This window comes from Ammospiza caudacuta, chromosome 13 (genome assembly GCF_027887145.1).
Source record: "Ammospiza caudacuta isolate bAmmCau1 chromosome 13, bAmmCau1.pri, whole genome shotgun sequence".
NCBI lineage: Eukaryota > Metazoa > Chordata > Aves > Passeriformes > Passerellidae > Ammospiza > Ammospiza caudacuta.
Window position 1 is genome coordinate 8,794,357 of NC_080605.1, and position 27,367 is coordinate 8,821,723.

The 27,367-nt window shown below is 38.7% G+C and overlaps 1 protein-coding gene across 2 annotated transcripts in view; it reads right to left on the reverse strand.

The window, feature by feature from the left end:
* The window catches only part of ITFG1 (integrin alpha FG-GAP repeat containing 1), a 70,101-nt gene that overhangs the window by 31,475 nt on the left and 11,259 nt on the right, over nt 1–27,367 (reverse strand). For both annotated transcript variants that reach the window (XM_058813300.1, XM_058813299.1), the window contains exons 7-9: nt 16,402–16,463; nt 14,413–14,497; nt 2,787–2,881 (exon numbers count right to left, since the gene is read on the reverse strand). In XM_058813300.1, coding sequence (XP_058669283.1) covers nt 2,787–2,881; nt 14,413–14,497; nt 16,402–16,463 — 242 coding nt within the window. The remainder of the gene's footprint in view (nt 1–2,786; nt 2,882–14,412; nt 14,498–16,401; nt 16,464–27,367) is intronic.

Sequence of the window (27,367 nt, forward strand, 5' to 3'; positions counted from 1 at the left end):
AGTTGCTTATAAAGAAAAAAGAAATTCTGAAAACAAGAATTTGTTACTACACCCTTAACTAAAAAAAAAAAAAAAAAAAAAAAAGCCACAAAACCCCACAGCAAAAATGGAAAAAAGACAATGGAGATACAAAGCCTTCTATTTTTTCAATAATAGTCCTGCAATTTCTCAGTTTCCCACAGATTCCCCTCCAGTACCATCGTCTTGTTGAAACACATTCTGCTCACTACAAGGGCTCCTTATTATTTCCATCAAACTGTGAAGGGATTGGTAAATAGAATCTATTCCAGTCTGTTGCCACAAAGTTTATCATTTCTCATGAAGAGTAACTGATTCAGTAAAATCATCTGACCTCACAATGACCAAATTCAGTGAAATGAAACATTTATTTCCAAATAAATATAAGAATTGGCATATTTGAATAGATTTCTACCTGAAGGAAGCATGCAGCACATGGGAAAAGCTGCAGAATGAAGACATGATACTTTTCACTGTTTCAGAACAGAAAGGAGAAAAAGTTTCAAAAGCAAAAAGCTGCATCACCTCCAGATGAGTTCAAGAAAAGAGTATTCTAGATAGAATTCTTTAAAAGGTTAGACCAGAATAAGTCATTATTGCATGCCATTTGATACTGTCATTTTTAATTAAAGTCATTCTAAAAATAGGGAGGGAAAATTGCTTTAACGTTTCTAGGTAAGTCCAAATACTTGTTAACACTTTTTCCTAGCAGGGTGAGAATCTTTTGGGTTCTTTGCTGTTTAAAATAAAGGGGCAATATTTAATTGCTAATTTTTATGTCAGAAGTCATTATACTTGTTTTTTTTTTTTTTTCAAATTTAAACAACACAGTGAAATTGCTAAATTGAGTAAACAAATTAAATATAGGTTAAATATCTGATGTATCTGTGACTAAGTAGTTTATTCAAACTAGTAGTTTTTATTGTCAAAAAATGAACTTATGAAGCACTATAAAAACTGGCTGTATGCCATGTTAGATCAGAGCAGGTTACAATCACAGACTCTATCCTGAAACTTTCTGAAATTATGCAAACTGACCCACACCTTCCTCTGGCACTACTGCACCACTTCCTTTTGGGAACATAACCTGACCAACAGGACCCTCAGACCCCACTGCTCCCAGTGGTTCCAGCTGTTTGTGAGGGGTTCACTTTTCTACAGAGAAATTACTTGAATTTACAGTGTTTGTCTCAAATTTACTTGAGGAGCAAAACTCAAATTCCTTTTAATTCTTGTATTATCCAGAGTAAGGAAGTAACCTGAGGGCTCCAGTGCAGCTGTCCTTTGCAAGGAGCAGCCCAGGCACCCCCTGTTCCACACAGCCTGGTTCTCCTGGAGCACTGCAAGGATCACAAACTGAGCATCCCCTTGCTTTTGCAAAGGCTCTGCCCCTTAACTCAAACCCTGCTGTACCCCAGCACCCAGCAATGCTCCATTCCACTGGCTGTTCTCTGTGTGTAGAGGGGATGAATGAATGTAAAAAAAATAAATCCAAACCCAAACAAGAACCCAAGAACCCAGAACCAACCAACCAGTGTGCACAGCAAAAGGGGGTTTTGGGAACAGAGCTGCTGAGCTCAGAAGGCTGAAAGATATAAATGACCAAATTTAGAGTTATTCTTTCATACTCTGATGTCATGTCCCATCCCAGTCATCCCCCCTGCACTCACTGGGAGCTCTGTGCTTTCCTTTCCTACACAGAGTGACTTTCCTCACTTGCAGGCTGCAGCCTGTATTCTATAAATTTTGATTCTTTAAATGACAAAATCTACACTCTAAACTTGGGCTGCAGACTGTAACAAGTTCAGCTATAAATTCTGAATTTTAGATCAGAGAGGGTACTACTTTTAGCACAAAATTCAACTTAAAATTTTTCAGTGAGGGAATAATCAGTAATTCATAACATGGTTAGCAACACGTATGGCACACATTTTAGATTTCTCTGAGTACCCTACAGTGGGTTTTGCTGTCAGCTACAAGCACTTTACATGTCACCTTGGCCTTTAGGTTCACATTGCAAAGTATTAATTTAGTAAAACATTTATTAAGCCATCCAACAGACATCTGGCTAATTTATTGTGTGCTGCAACTTTATTATAAATTAGAGCCTGTATATTCTTAAACCAGATGATCACATCCTTAAATAAATGAACATATAATAATCTATTCCATGAATTATAACCAAGTCTGTGAAAGCCAGTAGTGTCACAAACAAACAACCCTCCAATAATTTAACAGATCCCAGCCCTGAAGACACACAGCCTAAAAAAAGTGTTCTATACCACCTCGAAATTTACTTCATTAGTAAGAAACAAAGACAAAGTAGAAATTAGGGGTAAGAAGTGAGGGCTGGTTCAATGATATATGTGTGTGCATATCTATTTTTACTCTAAAATAACTCCCTAAGTTAAACTAAACAAGCTCATTTGAATTACATTTGTTTCCAGCTCTTAGCACAAACCTTGTTTTTCATCTCATGCTGGAACAGTTATGGTGCTTAGAATGCAGTGTTTTACAAGAAAGTCACTCCTCAGGAGCCTCCATCATTTCTTTGAGTAGAATTATCCATTATAAAAAATTCTAGGAACCTCTTTCACCAAACCCACATTTTTTTCAGATATGGAACACACAAGTACATAAATACAAGTCTCTTGTATTCTGTAATTAAAGGTGAGGAGATTTTATTCCTTTCCTGAAAAATTTCTCTTTTATATAATTATATAAACACAGTACTTTGCTTTGTGTTTGCTATTCCAAATTCTCATTACCTGGTCCAGTCCCAGCTTGGTTAGGTAGATGGCACTTCTTTGACATGCTTCATCTTCACAGACTGGTAATAAATGTTCACTTTGTCCATCCCCATCTGTCAAAAAGAAAAAAAAAAAACTTGTCAGCTTTGTATCTGCAAAATCAGAAACCCTGTTTATATGAAATAATCAGCTGTGAATAATTTACACCTTTTTTAAATGTAAAAAATTACATTATATAAACTAGACCTGTTCAAATCCTTAACCTAATAATTTATGTCTTCTGTTTGAAGATTGCCTTTGCCAATGTACTTTCATCTTGACCCATAATATTGAGAGAATTTGAAATTTTCCTGACATACTGAGAAGAGGAAGTCCTTAGTAATTTAATCCCTGTGTTCAGTTGGGGAAAAAATTACCTTTGATACCAATCCACCATTACAAGTCCACCATAGAAACTTATTTAATTTTCTGAACTAGTTTTAAACTCTTGTGCTGTCAGCAAGACTTCAGGAAGAGTCATGAGTTCACAAGTAATATCTTAATCTGTACTTAACACAAAACACAACACTGGGGAGTTGATTAACACAATGGCTAATAAATCCCCGGCTTACAGAATTAGGTAAATTTGAGTAAATTACATGTTTTCAAAAATGTTCTTTAAGAGCCTTTAATCCATGGATTTCCAAAACCTTGAGTAGAATAATGACCTTTTAATATTTAAACAAGCAATGACTATTTGCATCTGGAGTTTTGACACACAGAGCATGGAGTGGGGAAAAAGTAATAATTTACTGTCCATTATCTAGTGCAGGAGAAATCTCAGTGTTGCCATGGTGAGCTTGCAGCCCTGCCTTCCTCCAGGGCCAGGCCAGCAGTGGCAGCTCCCTGGGAGGCACAGAGGGAGAGGAGCAGTGCCCAGGGGCAGCAGCAGGAACTGAGAGCCTGGGCTGCCAGACCCCACCAGAACCACAGCTTGCCATGGTACCCCAGCTCAGGCACACTGCAGGCAATCCACTTCTCCAGCCCATGGAACCAAAGCTCACAGTGTAACAAAAACAATTCACCTCTTCACCCTGCCCCTTAGCCTGTGCAGCTCTGAGGAGCTGGGTGTTTCATTTGAGATAACCACAGTGTTCACTGTGAGCACTGAAACACAGAGAGGTCCTCAGCTGGCACGTTAATGACTTGAATCATTTCCACACTGGATTTATATTATACCTATAAAATATTGCAGGTTACAGCCACAAACATCCTCTCAGTCTGGCTCCCTGACAGCTGCTTGGCTATTCCACAATAAATGAAATTTGTGCTGGTCTGATGTTTCAGAAATGCAGCTTAGGAACATGCTACAAAACAGATTTCTGTACGAACCACAAAAGTGCTGAGAGCACCAAGGGGCCTCAAGCACATCTACTGCTTGGCTTTGCAGAAATCCAAACCAGTTTATTTAGGGAAGTGGATTTTGTAAAATTCCTTGATGAAATCTCCTGAGCTAATATGCAAAACCCAGAGTTGCCTGTCACTGAAGCCCTTATTCATTTTCCAGTCCAGAACCGGCCCCAGCCCGGAGGTCCTGTCATAGTTCACCAGCACCATGAGAAAGCTGCCTCAGCTGCCAGCCCATAACTCTGTGAGGCTGCACTCCCTCTGGGGCTGTGTGCACATCCACGGCTGTGCAGCTGCAGCTCTGGGTCCCTCCCCTATTCCATCAGCAAGCTGGGAGATGGAAAGGAGGGTTATAAGGGGAGGAGGAGTGATGAAAATATCAGACTTCCCCAAATATCTCCAAGTGATAAAGCCAAACTTTTAGTGGCTTCCTACATCCCATCTGCCTCATGAATTACTTTACCTCACCACCAAAGCCCTCCCAAATCCTCATGGCAGCTCTCTGCTCCAGGATAGAGAATTTAGGAAGTGAAGTAGCCTAGGTGATAGAAATCCAGGAAGTTCACACCCAAAGAGAAGGGAAAGGGAATCCCCACTCTTGAACAGAGAAATCAACACAGCAACTATTGAATCTGTCTGAAATCAGCACAGGTTTTCCTTCTGCATCACTCAAGAACAAGAATTAAAACATGTTGTCATCTTCAATCTTTGCTTGCATGAACACATTAAAATGCTGTTGGACTACAGTTTTTTCTAAACTTAAATGGAAGAAAGTGTTCAATTTGCAAATTATAAACCATGGGAATATTGAAGGATTTGCTAAAATTTAATTAATGCTGCAGAGATATGTGTTTTCTGAATATAAAATGTAAATTAAGCCCTAACATTTTAAATACATTTCCACAAAAGTTTCAGTCTGAAGTGATTTTAGAAGTTTTTCAATAACACACAAGGACAAAGAGCCACCTTCCTGTGTTTGAGAAAGGGACAAGAATGAGGATGTTCTCATTTTAAATTATGCTATGGAGCAGAGGAGAATATAAAATGTTTGATTCTACTTATACTGCAAACATTCATCTTGTTATACCAATAACTCAGTTTGATAGTGTGGGTAGGAGATGCTCACAGTAGGGCAGGACGTTGATGAAAACACCCTTGGAGCTTTGAGGAATAACCAATGCATAGGACAGGAGGGACAGAACTGGCACACAATTACACACAGAGCCATCACCTTCCATGTGAAGGTGCTGCTGATTAATTACAAGCTCAAGACTTGATTAAAAGATTTGATTAAAATATCCAGTATGATCAAAGAATGAATAAATACAAATATGCATCAAACACCACGCCTTTGTCCCTGCAAATTGAAAATACTAGGATATATATTCCATATTGGTAGGCCAGAGTTTCCTCAATTCCTTTGACCAGAAGATAAAAGTCCATTTACATAATTTCTCTTACAGAATCATGTTTTCAGTTGCAATTTCTCTTCAGTTCTGTGTAACAGATATTTAAGAATCCAGTAGTAAAAAAAAAAAAAATTCAAGATAAAGAGAAAAATCTGTTTAAAATTTACAGCACAGTTTTGAAAAAAATATTTATTTTAAAAATATATTTTGTCAAAAAACATCCTGAAAACAAGATGAGAGGCCATTCTTAAGCTGACACAACTCAAATTATTGTTGTTTCCACCTCACAGAAATTTCCCAGATAAAGGCATCCATACTATGGAGACTGGATCAGATTGCTTGGATTTTGTTTGTTTGGTCTTTATTTTCCTCTTTTACACTCTGCTCAGCTGAATTTAAAGATCACAAAGATGAGATATAAAAACATTAATTCGGCACTTAGAGCAGACAGAACAAATGTTAAAAGGTTTCAAGTAAAGCTCCAGCATTGAACATGTAGATGGAAACAGGACATCAATGAAACAAGAATATCTTCTGAGTTGTACCTAAATAGTTTAAGAAAATCCACCATTAGTCAAATTCTGTATTACAGAAAAGTAGCAATCAAGGAAAGAAAAGCCCAACATTCTTCATTTCTATTATAATATTTCATCTTATTTCCTTTACAGTTTTTATTTCCAAAGCACATCTTACGATGTACAGATCCATCTTTTATAACCAGAAATAAAATGTTTCCTGCATTTCTGAAGCTTTTTCAAAGACACTGTGAAACCAACAAATCGATACAGCAGCTTTTCCAAAATATTTCCTTCTTCATCTTTACATGATTCCACCTTGGAAGCACCTGCTGGAATGCAAACTACTGGCCTTGAAGACCACAGAAAAAACAACCCCAGCAGTAGCTAATTCAAGAGTTTTAACTAACAACAAATTCACCTTGGATTGAAGAAACACCTCCTATCTTCATGCCTGCTTTCAATCCCAATGTAAATAAACATCCTTCAGTTTTTAATTCTGATCTTGAAGTTAAATTTCTCCACAAAGGAAGACACAAATTCAAAGGAGTATCATTAGCACAACTGATCAGTGCAATTAGGTATGCACAGGTGACAAAACATGCATTGGTGACAACAGCTGGATGATCCCATCACACCTAGGCTGGTTTCAAGTATTTATGAAAAATACCTTGCATTACATGTCTTTAATAATCTCCTGCAGCCTAGGTCTACCTAGGAAACCTGTCATGGAGACCCTCTGTAATCTTCACAGAGTTCTGGGGTCTACCACTCTGTCTTTCTGTCCCTTTCATTTAAAACTGAAATCTCATTCCAAACTGGTGGAAATCTTATTTGCAATTCCAATATCATTTGCAGCAGTAGGTGTGCCCCAACACTCCAGACTCCAAATGTCCTGTGCTAGTAGCACTCAGCTTGGAGCAAGAAACAAAAACTCAACTGTTAATGAGCAAGTTCTCTACACATAAATTCTGGCTTGACTGTGATCCAGTATAACCCCATGGTTAATAAAGATCAAGTCTTGTAGGCTTGAAAAGGGCTAGAAAAAGAACAGTCCTACGTACTCATCACCTGCAAAACTGCACTTATGTCTAAATATGTAAAGATAAAATTAGAAGTCTTATTCCATCTAGGAATCATGTGAGAATCATTACCTACAACTGCCTGTTTGCTGTATTTCTAACAAGAACCTTCTTTCCAACACTTGCCCATGTTTGCCAAGGGCTGGCAGCCCCATCCCAGCACTCCAAAACCACTGTCCTGGGAGCACACCTTGCACAGACAGGCTGTGTGAGAGCCATTGCTGAGCTTTAACACTGATTGTCAATGTTCACACAGATCAAGTATTTTCAATCTGTTCTAAAAGTAAATTTGAATGGGAGTGAGCAGAAAAAGTCTTGTCAATCAGATTAAACACAACATAATGTTATTGGAATTGTTAGATGCTCCAAAAGCAATACCAAGGAACTGCAGTCTGAGAACACATTTTAAACTGAATTCACAAATAGCAAATGGTCAAAGGAGCTCCACACAAGAAACTTCTTCCCAAACTCAGAGCTATCAGAGGTGCTTATAAAACAAACACACTTGTAACTTCCTTAGCATGTGTAAACCTAGGCAAAAGAAATTCAACCTCAATGTTCAAATTCCTTAACAAACATAGAAAAAGGTGTCACAAAGTGACACCAGGTTCAAGGACTGTTAGATTCATGCTTGTGCAATGTACTTTCCAATATGGGCTATGAAAAGAAGATGGCGCTTGGGCAATTTCTTTGATGGCAATGGCAAGTTCTGTGATCACTCACTCCAAAACTGTTTCATAATACTGCAAGATAAAAGTTGTAGCTATGAAGAGCAAGACAGCTTTTGGTGGGTGTATGATCTAAACCTTTTTAATTTAAATGCTCTGTACTTTTGCTGCAGTGTAATCTTCTGCTCCTTTAAAAACAAAAATGGAATCAACTTTTTGGGGTTATTCTGAGATCATAGACTGATCATTGTAACTTTTGAAAGTTCTGTTAAATAGAGAAGAAGTTTTCTAGCAAGCTGGGAGTTGGACTTGATGATCTGTAGAGGTCCTTTCTAACCCTATTTGTTGAAATGGAAATATGTTAACTATACAGGCCAAGAAAGTCAGCTTTCATAATTCTGAACATAAAAACAAGAACATTCATGTACCACAAAGTTCTCATTCATACATCTCTCCCTCTTGTCTTTGCTCAGTTGTCAGTATCCTCTCTCATGAGTCTTCAATTTACAGCTCTGAAGAACAATAAGAGGAAAAAGAAGCAAAAAGCCCTGTCAGGGTTGTACTACAGCAATACCCTTCTGGGGCAGGCAAGAAGCCTACAATAAGTACAACTGAGCTGGATATTCAAATAAAATAAAGGTTTGTTTGAAAGCTGATTATCTTAAATTTATCTTCTCAAGTAATTAAATAATTAGAATTAAATTATTAATTAAATTAAATAATTAGAATTCTTTTGTCACTCTGTGCCTTTAGGTGCTCAGTGAGATGGTCATGACAGAGGCAGTTATAATAAATTACTAAGAAAATTACACATTATTAAAACAATCAATGTCAGCTGCCTTTAGCAAATGTGAATCATAACTTCAAAAAACAGATGCAAAGAGCTTTTACAGATGATTCAAAGTTCTGTGGACATTAAAGAAAGCCTCATAACCCTCTTCTTCACACTAAATCAATTCTGATTTTAAGTCCTTCCAAAGAAGGCATATTCACAGCTCCACTGCATAGAAGCACTTAAACACAGCGTGCCAGCAAACTGCACAGTGAGACTTCCAGGCTGCAGCAGAGCCAACAGAGCAGCCTTCTGCCTCAAATGGCAATTCCAGCACTAGCTGTGATCCAAGCAGGGAAAAGAAACTGCAGCAAATACAATGTGAACTGCCCCCACACCACACAAAATCACTGCTGGAACTCCTGGGCTGTTTCTGCTGAAAGATGCTTGTTTCACCCGTTTCACATTAAAACAAACTCCCAAGCCTGGCTGTACTTTTGGAGCTCTGTGATGTTCCTCATCTTCAAAGCTCCCATGGCAACAAAGCTGCAGGTGCTGGCAAAGGAAGGGATGGGTAACACAAAGCAAGGCAAGGCACTGGTGGAACTGCCTTGGGTCAGCTCAGCCTGGGCCCAGAGCTCCTCCTGCACCAACCATCAACAGGGCCAAAGAAAAACTCAATCCTGTGAAGTTGTTCAACAAGGAACAGATAACCAAGTGCCACATGCAGCACTACACCAATTTTATTGTTGGAAAGAAAGAAAAGTTCTTCTTAAGTTTCAAGCCCCTTTGACTTAAAAAATAATATGAAGCATCAGCAGTTCTTTTTCCCAGGAGATTCTAGCATTCGTCTGAACATAAAGACCTTGGCAAAACATGGGAACCTGATTTTCGCCCCTCAGAAACTGACACTGTTTGGGATCTACATTTAAAACATTGAGATATCACTTTCCCAGACTCAAAACACAAGTGCCAATTATCCTGCTATGTCTCTATACACTGCTGCTTCAGAAGTGCATCTGGTAGTAAAAGAATCTCTTCCATATCTAAAGTCTCTCATAAGGCTTCATTTCCATTAACTTTCATACCTTTTCCACCCAAACTGATCCCAGTAAACCCAGCTTCCCTCATATGCAGAGCATTTCACACACAGAAGTATTGTCACCCTGCATCTTAAGGTTCTTAGAGAATCCTTCCATTGACTACAGGAGCACTAAATATTTTCACAACACAGTGCTCAAAGGAGAATGGTTTTCTTAAGGGCTTATTTACCAAAATGGACCATTAAAATTTCCTTTTGATACATTGCTACTGCATCTGAGGATGCAACATTCTGAGTGAAAAAAGAAATTCAGATGTTAGAATGAAGCTGACAGATAAAATGAAAAGGTACAAAATCAAAATGCAACTGCAGGCAGAAAAGCAGTGCATTTAAAGTATATTCAGCTGCAGGATAATTAAGGTCTACTTTAAAAAAATCTTTCAACAAAATGCATTTGGCACTGTGCAATGAAAGGCTGAAAAACCCCCAAAGGTTAGGCACTATGTTATCCTCTTTAAACATAATTAATTGGCAATAATGAGCTATCATTTCCTACAAGGAAAGTGATAATTACTACCACATGTCATACAAGTAGTTAATATCCATCAAATAGTTCAATTACTTGGTAGGGGGGAGAACAGAGAGGATTCTATTAGGATTATTAGTTGGATAACTGGATTTTAAATATGAGAAAAAATTGAGTTCAGGTCTCTAAAAGACTTTGATGGAACTTTAACAAACCCAACTCATATTTGCTCAAAAAGCATAGCATAGTTCAAAAAGTGTGCACAGCAGAGGTGAATGCAAACTTCTTAGAGAAGAGAAAGGGCAGCAGCTAAGAAATCAAATGGTGACTAAAAAATAAAGGACTGGGTTGGCTAAAAGCTACCTAGAGAAACGAGGAGTTGCACTGTATTTACTTATGAGGACACCATGATCAAGTTTGATTTCAAAAAGCCATTTTCTCCCTCCTTTAAATACAGGCCAAAACAAAGTTCTTTGCCTTAACTAAGCAAAATCAATGAGTGATTAATCAAACTTTCACAGTCTCAGATACCAAAGGATGATCTTAAATCTCTGCTATCCAACTGAAGTAATCATAGTTAAATACCAATTACAACACCAGTTTCCTATAGAAATGAATTAATGGCTCGTATAATCAGCACAATATCCTGTGCTAATCATTTCTGACTCACTACTTCAAAACCATGTCATTAATCTTTACATTAATGAGAAAATAGCAGGTTATTGTGTCCAAAATATGGTTCACATTCATCTAATGCTAAAAAAACTGGTCATTTTCAGATTGTCCCATTGAAATCCTTCAATGTCTTTAAAAATACAACATTTTCCTAGTAATTTAAGTGACATGTAATAAAACTCTCTATATACTTGCAAGTATTTATCAGGATTCTAGACAACATCTATGATTTCCTCTAAAGACAGTACAAGCAGATCTTATAAAACTCCTCTGCCAGCTCACAGATAACAACAGTGCAGGATTAATCATTTTTGCTATAGCAACCACTGCACTGCAATTACCATAGTGACATGAGAATAGAAAAAGTAATAATGAAGAGCTCTTACTTGTTTGGAGCAATGTGGCAACTAAATAAGTGCAGAATTCTCGAGCGTCCAACTCTGCTCACCTTAATCAATTGAAATGCCATTTGTAATAGATGTCAAAAAGCATTTCTGATTTATTTTTAAAAGGGCAATACAAATTTGTCAATTGTTCCCTGTCCTTTGATCAGATTGATGTACAAATCACTGCTATCATGTAACAGGGGGAAGTGCTACTTATTGCAGAGGTTCCAACTTAGTCATAAAGTATAAGGTCTGCTCCATTACCATCAGTGTATTGATATACACACACATCCTTCTATGTAATTTTCCATTAAAATACACACACACACACACACACACATATATATATATAAATGTACTGGACTTTCAGATGCATACAAACATAGATCTGCATATTTTTTTAATGAAAAAAAAATCTTTATTTTTTCAGTATTCAGGAACACTTGGTACTAAGATTATACCAACATCTGTGACAGCTTCTCATGAGTCACCTAATTGCTGGTTTTTCCAACTCCACTTAGCCAAATAATTTATACTTGATAGCTGTTGTTCAACGTGCTTAGTTTAAGAAAGGAAATCTTATCCCAAATTAGTTGCTTTTGGAAGTTCTCAGTCAGAATAAGCTTTGTATAAGCTCAGTCAGAGCTTATACAAAGCTCCCCCCTTTTTTCAAATGACTGGTAAATACTCATGGCTGGAAAGGGTACTTGAAATAAAATTTTCAGAAGCAGGAAAGAATGTTAGACAAAGTGACCTTTTGAAACAATGCTTGTTTTGTGAAGAGGCAGGTGTGATCAGTAAATCAGAACCTTGCACTGCAGGAGTGCAAGAAGGCACAAGCACAAAGGAGGGTGTGAGAGGGAAGGCAGCAGCCCCAAGCTCAGGTCTGACACTGCTGCAGAGCCCAACAGGCACACAGTTAATTCATGGCAAGTGCCAGAGGGAAAGCACAGAGATGCAGAACCCTCTGAGACCTTGAGCAAATGGCAAAGCTGGCACATCAGCTGTGAGGTACAGAAAATGTCAAGGAGGGGAAGAAAAATAGAGGCAGGCAAGTCAGAAGTAAGAATGTCAGAGGCTTGTGCTGTGTTTTGAACATTTCTAGTGCCAGTGGCTGTGTCCCCGTGCCAAGAGCAGGGTGCCTGTGGCACAGCAGAGTGTGAGTGCACAGCACATTCTGCATCATGCACAGCTTGGCAGAACCTGCCAAAGGTAGAGGCAGCACAATCTTCTAATATATCTCATTTTCCATTTCATTGTGGTATTTTGATTTGTTGTGCAATCAGTGAGCTCCATTATAGATGGCCACATTATTCCAAACTGCAAACCATCACACCTTAACTTTCTTTGACTCACAGTCATGATTCTGTCAGTTTTGAAATGGAAAACTGAAAACAGGAGAGGTTCAAGTCTGACAATCCATTTCTAGTACTCATTGTCTTTAACTCCAGCTCAGCACAAGCAGCTGTAAGCTCAAAGCCAGCACTGTGAAGTACCTAAATGTGAGCAGACATAGCACAGGGGGAAATGCAGGTACTGTGCCAGAGCAGCAAACCCACCATGGGAGATGCTGCCCCTTGGTTGGGCTGGAGCAGAACAAATCAATCTGATGATAATTAGCAGTGAGGGCATTGAACAAGGGTGCTGCAGCTCCAGCCCAGCAGTCCCTGGGCCACTGCCCCTCCTCCCAAGCTCAGCTGTACCAAACCACTGCCCTGCCACAGCACTGTGCTCTCCATTTAGCCACACAGTCAAAATGTTAACTTTCACATTGGAACAGTTCCACTTCTCTTTGTGAAGATATCCAGGGTTTATTACAATTCTATTAATTACTATGAATTTCTAAGATTATGATTTATCATTTGGGCTCATTAGAGATAAAATTATCCTACGTTAAGATAGCTCTTCACACTGCCATTGTTAAAAACTTATTAAAAATTTCTATTTAGTACCTATTAAGACACATTATTCAGAACATCAGCTTGGAAAATTATTACAAAAGACCCAGCATATTTAATTTTTTTTAACTGCAAAAACTGTATTATTCTATTCTTTCCTTCATATATTACATAGGTAAGTATTCAAACTTGAAGATAAATAGTAAAATATTTTATTAAAACTTTGCCAAAGATTTTAGAAAATGGGGCAAACATTTCACAGAAGAGCCTGGGGCACAGTTCAGGTTCTACCTGAGTTCATCTCCTGTAGATCTGATCTAGGGACCATTGCCCATCCAGCAGAGGTGCCTTGCATTCACAGGTCAGCCTCCAAACACTTGTAAGTGGCAGCACAGAGCAAGTGAGTCACACTGAGGAGTTTAAAAATTGTCATTTTCTTTAAAATAAGTTTTTGAAGGAAATGTTGTCAAACAATAGCACTGTTTCAACATTTGAAGACAGGGTCAGTCTCACTGTAACAAGTGTGTTGTATAAATACAGTAAATTATTTTTTTAAAGATGTTATTTACAGTCAATTATATCAGCAGAGTCAGGCCTGCAACACCTTGCCTCTGGTTGGAAAATTGCTATTTTACTGCATAGAAAAATATTATTGTCTGCACTACAAAACCAACATGCCCCATTCTTTGTAACATGACAAAACATTGATAAGCCACAATTGACTGGGAAGGTACATTCTAATAGAAAAATATAGGCTTTCACTAACCCTTGCAAAAATAGATTTACATATAAATTAAATTTTTCTTCTGTCCAAAAGCCTTCCAGAATTTTCAATTACAACCATTAAGATTTTACCATGTTCCAGCAATTTTTATTCAAGTAATTTTATTTCATTTAGTCTTTATTAGTTTGTACAAGAGAAGAATTTAGAAACATTTAATCAGATAATGTTTTCTGAACAAGGTTAGAGACAACAAAATTAAAATCATGACAAATAAAATAAGTGTCTGATAAAATTAAGTTTAGTGTAGCATCACACCTCAAAGCAACTAAAATTAGATACACGTGAGGCAGAATGTACTGGGATAACCAAAGCTGAATTTGTAAATAATTATTCCCAGACATTTCAAGATTTACAAACAAATATAACACATTAAAGAGAAAAAGCAGAGAAACATAAAAGCTCCATTTGGAGCTAAGCACCTTTATTTGTTCTCTGGTGTAAAGCAGCTAACCAAAACAAGAGAAAGCAACACTGAGGGCAGTGTAAAAGAAGCAAACTCACCAAAATCTGCAAACACAGACTGTCCAACAACTTTGGCACCACTGGGCATTTCCTTACTTTTTCCAACTTTAGAGAAGTTCCCATCCTGGAAAACAGAACAAGGATGATGGAAAGACTGAATTGCAGAGTAAGTGAAAAAACCTGACTTTTGAACCAAAGAAAATACAGATCACTAGGGAAGGGCTTTAGCAGATAAGAAAGAGACATCTCAGCTATGGAAAAAACTGCACTCTTCAAAAATTGGGACTGAGATTTTGCATTTCTAATCCTTCCTGGATTCTTGTGGAAATCCATCCATAGTAATATTCAGATACACTTTCCATAAATTTTGCTGTGCGACGAGGAAGAGACTGGATTATTTCAGCAACATTATCTAAATGATAATTAAATGATTATGAATACAACTGTGCATTTTTGCATATTAGCATGTGATTTTATAGACACATGTAATATATAACAATACACCTGCATAAAAATTAAAAATAGGGTCCTGATTTGCCTTCTAATTAGGAAATAAATTGATTTTTATTAGGTCTGGCTTAGAACTTGTTTTATTTATCCTTTATTAAAATCTATGCCTGGAGAAAACAACAGTTCATTATACCATCAGAAAGATAAAAAGTGCTGAGTCTTTGTTTATCACAGAACTGGATCACAGCTGGCACAAACCCATTTGAAGGTGTTGAGTTTTTGCAGCCATGTTAAAGGAGCCAAGGATCCTTCCCCAGGCACTGCCACCAGCTCAGCACAGGGCTCTGCACACACAGGCACAGAGCCAAAGGCTTGGGAAGGGAGCAGAGTTAGTTATCCATACCCAACAGGAGCAGAGTTATCCATACCCAACAGGAGCAGAGTTATCCATATCCAACAGGACCCACATCATATTTAGTTTGCAGACTTCACTGCAACTCTGGACACAGTGCTACTTGTACTGCATGTCTGACTATTTATCTTTACCTTGACACATAATTTATAGTGATTCTGATGAGAAAAATTAATATTGATGCATTTCCATGTAGTGAAATAGAAGAGGTCCTGAGTTGGCCCTAAAAGCATATCTTGTGTAAGGCAAATATTTAAAAAGCATTTTATAGTGCATCAATGAAGGGAATTACTTTTTTCTATAAAGAGCAGTTTACCAGCTTTAATGGATCAGTTAAAGTATTTGTAGTTTCATACACATGTCCAATCATTTTACATGTATAACCTATTTTCCTGGGCTGATTGATTCCCAAGAACAGAATTCTTTCTTTCTAAAGATAAGCAAATCTATCAGTACAAAATGTATAATGCAGGATTATATTTACAATACGAGTCCAAAATCTGTAAGAAAATTCAAAGAAATCCCCCTAACGGGACAAACACCTTGTGTACTAACAAACACTCACCAGGCAATGATTTTTAAAGTCTACCTAAAGCTGTAAATCCAGGATTCATGACTCAGTGCTTTCAGTACTCTTGCTTGGGAGAAGATGGCCAGGTTATCTCACACAAGACTCTGTTCTGCAGTGACTCACTGTGATCTGCTGGATTCATTTTCAGGCAAAAACTCATCCCTTAACTAACAAGAAACACACTGAGCACTTTCCATCATCATTAAAAAGTGAACTGATAGCTCTAGTCCTTTTGGATAACAAGGTACAAAGGATGCCCCTGGCCAGGTTAGACAATACAAAAGCAGAATCTCAATAAATTATTAATCCCTTGATCTATTACTCCTCACCCCTGAATTTCAGTTATGATATTTAGTTAACACAGGACTTGGGATTTCCTCAAATGTAACTTGCACAGTCAGAAGTGACATTTTGAACCTCTGTCCCAGAAAATCTCACCCAAGACCTAGAGTCATATATCTAATAAAGCTCACTTAATATAAAAAAAAATCTTTCAGACAGCAAGAATAAAACCAAACTGATCAGTCTTCTATCTATAAATCACCATAAATGTCAGAAGAGAACTCTTTGGTGTTTATAACTTTATCTTTCTTACCTTATTTACCCATGTCTCAAACTGAATGGTTTTGGAATTTGGTGATGTGGTAAGGAACAAATCTGTGAGGAAAATGTAAGAGAAAAGAGATATTTAACAGTAGACCACACTCTCAAATATATGATCACTTAGTAAATATATATTGTTTAAAAATATTACCTATATTTTAGAAGTTATAAATACATTGTATTCTAGTGATAAATTAAGTAAGAAAGACTAAAACCACAACCCTCAAAACTATTTTCATGTCTTGTACTCTTCTGTATTTATAGATATCAATAAATACCAACTAGCCTTTTATTTGTGATATGGTGAATTAAGCAACAGATACACTGTTGACAGGAGAAGAAAAGTAGATGGAGAAATATTTCTGGCTTCCTATACACTAAAATTCTTTAAAACATCAAACCAGTGCAAAGTAGAGCTTCAAAGGATTTATCTGGCAAGGCCTACAGAGAAGCTTATTTGCTGCCTTTGAGAGAAGTCCCCAAATGAGGAAAATGGGAAGAAAAAGCTGTTATTAAAAAAATAAAAAAAGTGGTTGTCTCTTACAGTTGAGGAATAAAAAAAATTTTAAAAATTAAGTCAAGTGTTTGGAAATCGAGATTTAAGAAAACCACTCTTTAAGATTTAAACACCTGTTTTCTTTTTCCTCGTCTCCTCCCTCCCTGCAATTTCAACTGCCATTCTTTGAGCTAGAACACAATGGTTACTTTGCAGGAAAAAGAAAAAAAAAAAAAAAGAAAAAAAGAATATTAATGCTTTACCCTGAAGTGTTTTACTGAATAAGCAGGTAGATGGCTGTACAGGGAATTTCAAATAGCACAATAAGGGATATTGTATTCCAGGGAAAAAAACCCAGCAACAAACAACAACCACAAAACTAGAAACCTCCCCACACCTAACAAGCAAAACTCAAACAAAAACCCCACATACTCACAAAAAACAACAAAGATTCTCCTTACAGATGTCTCCCCCCCACAGCTTAAAAGCTTTACCATTTAATTTTATTCCTCTGAATATCTGAAATGGCTATTTCCTTTACAGCATACACATGAAAAGCATGGTAGTGTGTGCTTCATTGGAATGAATTACAGTGATACTTAAGGACTTCCTGAAGGTGAGACAGAAGTAATGAAAATAATCTGAAGACACTATAAATGTAAGTTAGAAAACTTATATATACTTTCAAATATTAACTTTGCATCTAGAAGGAAGCTTGTGCAATACTGTTGATTACTATTGATATAAGCCAGAAAAATATTAAAAATCCAGTATTTTCATAGGGGCAGAAAGAGAAACATGAAATAACAGAAGCCTTAACTAATTTTCCTACAGGTCAAAATGCACCTACTCTTAAAAAATGTTTTTGAGGTTTAAATAATCATTTCAAGTAGGGTTCTTGCTGTACTTGGTACAGAAATTTACTCTGAGCTCCAGGCTGTGTTGCTGCCAGGTTATGTTACAAGTGCTCCCAGGTTATGCTGCAAGGCTCTGAAGTGTTCTATTGAAATGCCCAGCCAAGGATGAGCATTTGCTCCCCAGCTGGGGCAGGCTGGGTGACCCTCAGCCATCCTGTCTGCTCTGTAACCTCTGCCCAGCACCTCTGACTCCATCTCTCACTGCAGAGCTGATCTCCCACCTCCACTGCTGAGTGAGTCCTCTCTGCTCAGTCCTCGGTGCAAGGGCAGATCCTGGCAGGGGTAACTCAGCATTCCCTCTGCTAATGCTCTGTACCCACATTTTGGGACTCTGCCCCAGACTGAGACAAGGTGGCCCAGCTGCCAACACCAGACAGAACTCACCCAATGGCACCATGCCAGAACCTGCCCCAGCTCCCTCAGCCCTTCCTCAGCAGAGCTGCTCCTGTCCCTTCACCATCTGTGTCACCCTCGGCTGCTCCAGGAGCTCCGCATCTCTCTGGCACTGGGGAGCCCAGAGCTGGGCACAGCACCCCAGTGATCCTCACCAGGGCTGAGCAGAGGGGCAGGGTCACCTCCCTGAGCTGCTCAGTGCTCTTCTCAAAGCCCCCAGGATCCCATTGGCCTCACAAGGACACAGTGCTGGCTCCTGCTGTTCACCAGGACCCCCCAGCCCCCTCTCAGAGCTGCTCTGAGTCACCCCCTGCCTGTGCTGGTGCTGGGGTTGTTCCTGCCCAGGACCCTGCTCTGCCTTTCTCCCCAGCAGCTTAAAGACAATTCCATTCAGAAACATTCCTGTTTTGCACTGAACTCCCTCCTCCAAACCAGCTTCTCTTTTAAGTCAGTAAATAATTTTGCTCTCTGCCCCTCTCCCTGTACTCCTCCATCTCCTTTTTCCTAACTCCAGGCACATAACACTGTACAGAACAAATGGAACCAACACAGCAGAGCAGCTCCAAGGCTGCTGTAATGTCACACTGCACTGGCAAAATGCAAAGGCAGGCTAAGAGAGCAGATAATCTTCTAAAAATAGTCTAGAGGAGCTGGTGCCACGCTGCTCCTGCATTAAAGGAACAAGCTGTGATTTCCCATAGGACAACTTAATACAGGTACAACAACACCACCTCTAGTTCTAGAGCCCTCTGAGCCAGCTCCACTGGTACCTTATTGCCAATTGTCCTCTTTCTTATCCTTAAGCCTTCTGAGAAGCTACAAGTTTGAAATGCTTATGCATGATTCTGGGATTAAACTCTCTTGCACTGAATCCAAGTCAAATTGTTAATATTTACAAGCAATTATCCATTTGGATCAAGAATGTCAGATTTCAAACCAAGCAAAACAAAAGCATTTCTTTGCAACAGCAGTATAAAAAGGTGATGCAATTTAGACACCTGAAATAACTACTCACAAATTTGTATAGTTCAGAATTACAAGTATTTTCTCCTAAGTTTGTGAAAGAAATGCGTAAGAAAACACAAGTCCTGTCTGGAACAGTGTTCTAGATCAGTTAATTCCCAAATTTTACTTTCAACCTACCTCACTTCATGATTCTTTCTGGTTTGATTATGTAAGTTTTTGACCCCAAGAGAATCTGAGAGAGGCAACAAGAATATGTGCACTTTAAAATACCTAACAGCCATAGCAAAGAATCCTTGCAAATGTTTCCTCTCCAAAAGAATGGTGTCCACAACATATCTCCCACCTCACTGTCACTGCTTTCCATGTCTATTATTACTAAATTCCTAAAGATGTAAGAGCTGCAGGAGAACAGATGGAGCCAACAAATGCATGAATATCTCTATGATCAGTACTGGGGTTACACAACAATGAAGACATGTACAGTTCTTTTCTACACTTTCTGTGTTACAATACACTAATCACATTGAAAACTGCAACATTTCTGTTTTGCTTCTGGCTGCATCAAGAAAACTCAGCCCCTTGTTCCTACAAGGAACGCCTATCATGTTAAATATGCTCAGAAAAAGTCACTTGTCTGTAGCTATGCTGCACACTGCCTTTGGAAGGCAGTTCAGGTTGCAATTTCAGCTGTTAGAATCTATTCCATAAAGATCTCTGAGTTTAAAAAGCACAGACAAAGTACTGAGGGCTGTTCAAATTCCTATGACCCTCACGGCAGCACAGTGAGAGATATTTCCAACCTGAGGTTATTAAACCAACTAATCTGGAGCTCAACAAGCAATTCTTCACAGAATACAAAGGTGATGGTTTTACCAGACAACAGGTACATGAAGAGATGGTAAAAATAAAAGGCAAGGAGGTACCTTTAACAGCCCTAGGGTAGTTGTAGATTCTATAGATATAAAAATGGAAATATGAAAAAGGAAGGGGAAAAAAATCCACTTTTCTGCTGCCAGGGAAAGAATATTGAGCTAGCTGGATGGAGCACTAGACTAAGCCTGCAGGGCACTTCTTGCATCCCCAATTTGTGACATGGTTCAGCAAAGATAAGGAAAACACTCAATAGTTGGGATGGGGGAAGATCTTGTTGTCAGATTCAGGCAGATTTCCTGAGATGTAGCACCTATGGCATAAGTGAATGGATAGAAGTAAAAAACAAACACTGCCTGAGAGGAAACCTTTCTCTTAAAGAAATGCAAAATGTGTTCACATTTAAATACACTTTCCTATTTTGGATTTAACAGCCAGTGATTAACATAAATACAAGATAAGCAATTGGAATATTCATCAACAAAACTCAACAGCCTGAGAATACAATAAGGAAGCATGGAAGTTATCCAGCATTTTAGATCTACAATACTGAAAATCAACTAAAATATACACCAGACACTTAATACAAAAGATATCTCATAATGCGGCAGCACAAAACCACTGTGTATTAGCATTTTACTCACAACTCACCCTAAAAAGTGAGTTGGTGAGCAAATTTGGCTATAATTGAATTTAGCTTAGTAATTGGCTTAGTAATAAGATGCTGCTACCCCACCTCTGCTACATCTGATCACCGGTTAATATATATATATATATAAATACTGAATTCAGCATTCATTCTTACAAAAAAAAGGAAACAGATTATTAGAATGTATGTTTCTGCCTGTAAAAGGGAAGCTATTTGAGTACAGTGCTCCTAGCTCCAAGATTCTAAAGCTTGCTCCAGAGGAAGCACAGCACTCCCATCCATCTTTTCTTGATAGGATCAGGGAATTTTGACACTGCATCAACATACTGCCCACTGAAGACTGAAAAATCTCCCCCAAAAGCAACATAAAACTTGACTGGCTAGACTGCATTGAGTTTATTTAGTGCATTTAGAACTACCCTGTATCAATGTCCAAGTCACCCCAGACACAGCCACAAACACTAAAACTGTAATTTGAACACAGCACAGCCCATCTTGAGCTAGCTACATTTTTAGCAATGTTTGTACAATGTACCTAAAGGAGCTTTACTGTCTGTGGTGCCCACCTTGGGCAGCAAGAGCACAGCTTTTGTGCCATGGGGCTTGGGAACCAGAGAGCTGCACTGGAGAGAAGCAGCTGCTGAGAACCCAGTGCCGGGACCAAACTGATCAAGGGCAGCAGCACCTCTCCTGTGCAGATGGGCTGGGAGCTGGGGCTGCTCAGTCTGCAGGAGGAACCCCAGAGCCCCTTCCAGGACATAAAGAGAGCTGGGGAGGGGCTTTGGACAAGGACATGCAGAGACAGGGCAAGGGGGAATGGCCTTAGGCTGGAAGAGAGCAGGTTTAGGTTAGAAATAAGGAAGAAATTCTTCCCTGTGAGGGTGGTGAGGCCTTGCACAGGCTGCCCCTGGATCCCTGGCAGTGCCCAAGGCCAGGTTGAATGGGGCTTGGAGCAACCTGGGATAGTGGAAGGTGTCCTGCCCATGGCAGGGGTTGTAACTGGATGAGATCTAAGGTACCTTCTAACCCAAGCAACTCTGGGATAATTGCAACAGCTTATGGATCATGACAAGGGAAATCCATAAACAAGACAGATTAAAATGCAGGACAGCACTCTAACACCTTAAACATGAAAGCATTTCTATTTTTCCTGTAAATCTTTTTGCTGCAGAACTAAACATACAGGCAGTTTCCAACCACCCACCTCCACACCCAACAGCAGGTCCAGCCCTGATCCATATCCCATGGTTTCTGTCACACAGAAAGACTCCTAGACTCCCCCCAACCCAGCCTTTTGCAGCTGTGCTTCCTTTACCCCACACACCATTAGGTCAGTCCTCCTCTCAGAATTTCAAGTCCATCTGAAATGAACATCCTCTTTTATAGAAATTCATCCAGGGTTTGCTCTTCACCATCTCCAACTAAATTCTCTGCCTTCAGTCTGGATTTCCTCTCCGCCCCCCTCCGGTGCAGCCATTCCTGCCTGTGCCCCTGCTCTCAGCTGAGCACCCAAACACTGACCACAGCCCAGAGGCACCATGGAAGGGAAAGGTTCCACAGCCCCTGGCCTCTCCTGATGGCTGCCTGAGAAAGGCAGTGAGAGCCAGGAAGGAAAACAGCAACAGCACCCCAGCTGAGAATTTGAAACCTGTTTCAAACTGGTTAGCTTCAATGAATCTTTGAATCAACAGTAAATAAAACAGGTCAGGGTAAAAAAGTACAGTGCAGTCTCACCCTGCTTCCCCTGATTTTACTTACTAGAACTAGAAATTGCAATGAAACCTAACTGTACAGAACCTGCTGCAAGTTCACTTCTGATTACCCTTGTTATTTTCTGTCACTTTTGAGTGTTATAAAAATAGTGCTATTTTTAGATGGAGCATTCATTTCACTAATGACTGTTTTGACCTTTCTGTTTAATGTCAGAGGGCTTTATTTCAGAATAAAACCCCCCAGCACCTGACTGTCTTGAGAAGCCACCAGGGTACAAGCAACATGAAGTAACTGTTTGATTTCACATTGACTTCAGAAGTTTAAGTTTATAAAGGAGGGGGGGAAGTGCCCTTTTTATAAACACTATTGCCACGGAGAAGGCAGTTCCCAATTAGAACATTTATGTGTACACTCCAAACATGCCTAAAAATGATTTCATCAATGTGGAAGAACAGGAGTGTCTGTGCATATTCTCTAAGCAGGAGTTACTTTTGGAGATAAAAGTGCCTGCTTTATCTATATGTAAATAATGCACTGAAGTAAAAATCTCTGCTTTGCAGTGTGTTGACAGAATAGTAATGTAACAACTGTATTAAAATCATTAAATACCCTAAAACCCAAGGCAAAATAAAAGATAACTTTATTTACATTACAGATTGAACACTGGTAGGAAAAAAAGTATTCAAAACCAAACATTACTTAAAATTTTTTTATTGTAACGACACAATATTAATTGTACAATACTTCTACTATGCACAAACCTAATTTTATAAAAAAAAAGTTAGATATAATCAGTTTTATTTCTTTACTACATCAAAACAGAAAACAAAATCTTCCAAATTTCATGCTTCTTTTCCTAAGTATTTTATTGAGGCAGAGAAACTCTCTACATGTGGTACTTGTTAAACATGAGCTTTCAGACAGAAAGTGCTCTTTATTTTCAGATATGGGCAACAACATTGTTTCAAGGAACAAAAAATAATGCCCCTCAAGAGTGCTTTCAGAACCCATTTTCACATTCATGTTTTCTCAACAAAATGCTATTTGGGGCACAACCAATTTATTTCTCACCTGTATTGAGTTATTGATTACCATAAAAATATAACTCCCCAGTGTATATAACTATATCAGTATATAATTAAAAATTGCAAAAGGAATAGCTTTTGAGACACTTCATAATGGCAATTTTAAAATTAAATCTGCTAAGCAGATAGCAGAGATTATGGGCTCCTTTAGAAAGATTAGGAAAAAAGTTAAACCTAAAGCTCTTTCTTTTCTCTAATGATCTCTATCCATCCTCTGGTTCTCTCTGCAAGGAAAGCTGTGAGTAAGAGAAGGCACTGGCAAATGCAGCTCAGTCCCATCAGCAGGAGGAGATGCAGCTAAACCCAGCTCTGGTTTGATTTTATGAGCTGGAACTTCCTGTGGGATTGAACACTGGGAAGGAGCAAGTGGAGGAATGAGGGTGACAGGGGATCATATAATCCAAAACATTTTTAATTAGATATAACAAACACGTAAGGAATAGAATTAATGAAAAACAAACCAAACTTTACAGACTGAAGCCCTCTGAAATATATCCTATCTTACATGATACATTTTTTGCCTCTATTATCGGCAGTAAACTTAGAGGTAAGCTCTGCTATCAGAGCTAAAACTCTGATAAGAAATTTTAAAATTTTTACCTGTTAAAGAATGACACAGTGACATGGCTTTACTGAATACTTGCTTGGGCAGAAGTGTGAGGGAGGAGGCAGAACCAGAGAGAACAGATTAACTTCAAATATATGGACACACCCCCATGCCCCACCCAAGTTTTAAAATGCCACCAGATACTTTGTGTGCCAGTGATTTGAATAGTGAATAAATGCAGATCTACTGCAGAAAATCAGCTCTGCTGGTAATATGAGCTGCAGAGAGACTACCAGCTTCCATGAAGAGCAAACTCACTGAAAATATGACCAGAGAATCTGACATTGAGCATTAGACTATTTTCAGAATCTAGATTTAAATGACTACAACAGAAATATCACCTGTGATTTGAATGATTGGTTTGCAAGAAGAAAACTATCTACATTTATACATTTAAACTAAGTGGGAATCAAAAAGAAAACACATTGTGAACGTTCTGGTACATTAGGTTTCTAAATTCCCAAAGCAAAACAACATAAGAAAATTAACACCAGAAATCAGTAAAGAGACTAGCAATTAGCTTACAGCAAGCTGTTTCTGACTAATGATTTTTCCATTTTAGTTTTCCCAAACCCAAATTTATGATTTTTCCTTCATTTTATATAAACAGCTCCAGAAATATCTCCAACTATACACACCACATGCTAGTGTTCAACATGAGATCAGGACTTCCAAGCTGTGGAGTCACATATCCAAGTGACACACAGAGTATTTAATACATCAGCTATTTTTCACAGCATTCAAGGATACAGTGACACATGTACAGTATGAAGTTACAGTGGGACTCACAGTCCAAGGCAGCTTGTCTCATGTATTTGAGCACTTTAAAAGTGTTTGTAGGGCCTAACTTCTTGGTAGAAGACTTGTATTTCTGAATGCAAACTAATCTATGGTTTAATAATTCTGGTTTTTTTCCCCCCAAGTTTAAAAAGAGAGCACTAGCACTAAGTGAATACCTGACATGGTAGGATGTTTACAATAAAAGTTATGAAGATGTCTAATTAGAAAAAAATGACACAGCAAAATAATCACTATCCTAAAAATTTCAACTGTGATATTTTTAAGAAAGGCCTCTTGATGATCCTTCTTTGGAAATGCTCACCTGGACTGTCTGCTTCGTAAAATACACCCAATGTTAATCTGTTCACACAAGCCTATTATTATTATTAGCTGGAGATTATTGTCCTAAGCCAGCTGTGAAAAAGAACTAATGACAAGTGTGAGTATGAATTACCAGACACCCAGCAGCCCTGTTCTACCAGGGGCCAGCACATTTGCTCCTCACCTTGCAGCCTCAGGACCATTGTCCCAGCAGTGGCAGTGATGGGAGCTGCCTGACCAGCCCATTCCCAGACATCCCTCCCAGTTCAGCCTCTCTGTGAAGCAGATACTCCTCCCTGGAGCAACACATGCTTAATATGCATGCAAAAAAAATACTTTAAAGTTTGCTATTTAGTTTATCCATTAAGCACATACAGACCCTTTAGTAAAGGTTTTATACTGCAAATTTTTGCATGGTTTTAATGAAATTCCTGGTCTAACTCAGAATTCCTTACTGAATTAGTAACTATAGGGAGCTGAGACGTCTGCATGAGGATGCTTTCTTTAAAAACAGCAGCAGCATTACTCTCTGAAATGGCCCAGTTTATCTCTGACCAAGAAAGATTAGTATTATCTTTGTTGTGGTTAGAGGATTTTTGGATTATAAAATCCTTACACTGTTAGCCTTTCATGAAGCATTGTCAGGGATTAAACACATCTTTATGAGCAAATTCTCCTATAATGAAATCATAACAATTCAACTTCATTTCACCCAGAGCATGAGAAGTGTGGCAATTAAAAGCTCTGCTCTGAGTGTTTAATATCAGCAGGTTGAAAACAGGTTAGGCAATAAACTAGCAAAAAGCTTCTCAGCCCAGAGAGGATTTTTTGTTTTATGTCAAGCACACTTTAAATCTCCTAAGCTGTTTATAATGATAGAGTTGCCAAAAATAGCCCAGCTAAAAATCATCAAATTGGCTGCATCTGTTACAGAATACAAAGAGTGCCAAAATATTGCAGAATATTAAAAAAACCTTGAAAATACCTGCAAAAAAACCCTATGGAGAGTAAGTAAAATGGCATGTCCTGGTGATCTATTTGTAAACAAAAATCACTCCATCAATTTTAGGTGCAATTATATTCTTATAATCATGAACAGTAGCATTGCCTGTGAGTAAACAGCCTGAATATTTCAGTCCAAAAATCCCACAGCAGCATCAAATCCCATGATTATTAAGTGTTTTGGGCCACATGATTTCAGCAGGCAGATTATTCCCCTGCATCTTGTGAATGCCTCCTTTTTAATTAATACAATTCTAACGTGCAGCAGCCCTGCTCCTGATGAGGCTTTGCTCCCACTGCAGAGTGGCTGTGTGGGTGAGCTCTGAGTCACAAACTCTCCCCTCCCCAAACACTGGCACCCAGCCCTGCTGTGCCCTGCCTGCCCCAGGGCATTCCCACCAGTCCTGCACACACTTCCAGCTCCTGTTGTTTTGCCCTTTTCCCCCTGAATTTCTATCACCTGACTGCTTTGATGACTGCCTGTGAGTCACTTCCCAGCCCTGTACAGACACACAATTAGAGCAGACGTGGTGAGAACACTGCACAGGTATTTTCTGGAAGAGGCACAGTGAGATTCAAGGTACAATTTCATGCTTGGTTAAAGGCAGCATACAACTGCTGCTACTAAAAGAGGAGTCAACCTTTCCCCTGTGCTTACATCTGCTCTGACAATCCTGCATAGGGAGTTGGATCAACTTAACTCCAGTGACAATGAACTGTGCTCCTCAGCAGCCCCAGTTCCAAGCAGTTACTAGAGCTGATGTCAGGGAACTGCCACAAATGCACAGGCAGGACTAGAAAACTGGCAACTTTTCATTTTGGCAGGAAAAACACATCAGTCATGAAATATCAGATATACTGATACTATTTTTCAGCATTATTTTTGGTTAGTTCCATCTTCATAGGGACGGTAAAAAAAATTATCATTCCCACCTTAGAAGTAAAACATTACTTAAAAAAATAATAATACTGCAATAGTTTCTCCAGTTTTCTTGTCAGGATGAATTATTTTCCTTACAATTTTCCCCAGGTTCCTGTTACAAACACTTCCCACAGCACTAAACATTAACACCCTAACATAGATCCTCAGCTTGAGGTGTCACAGCCTTGCTGCTACAAGAAAATAAAAGTCAGGATCTTTATGGGAAGAGCTTCACAG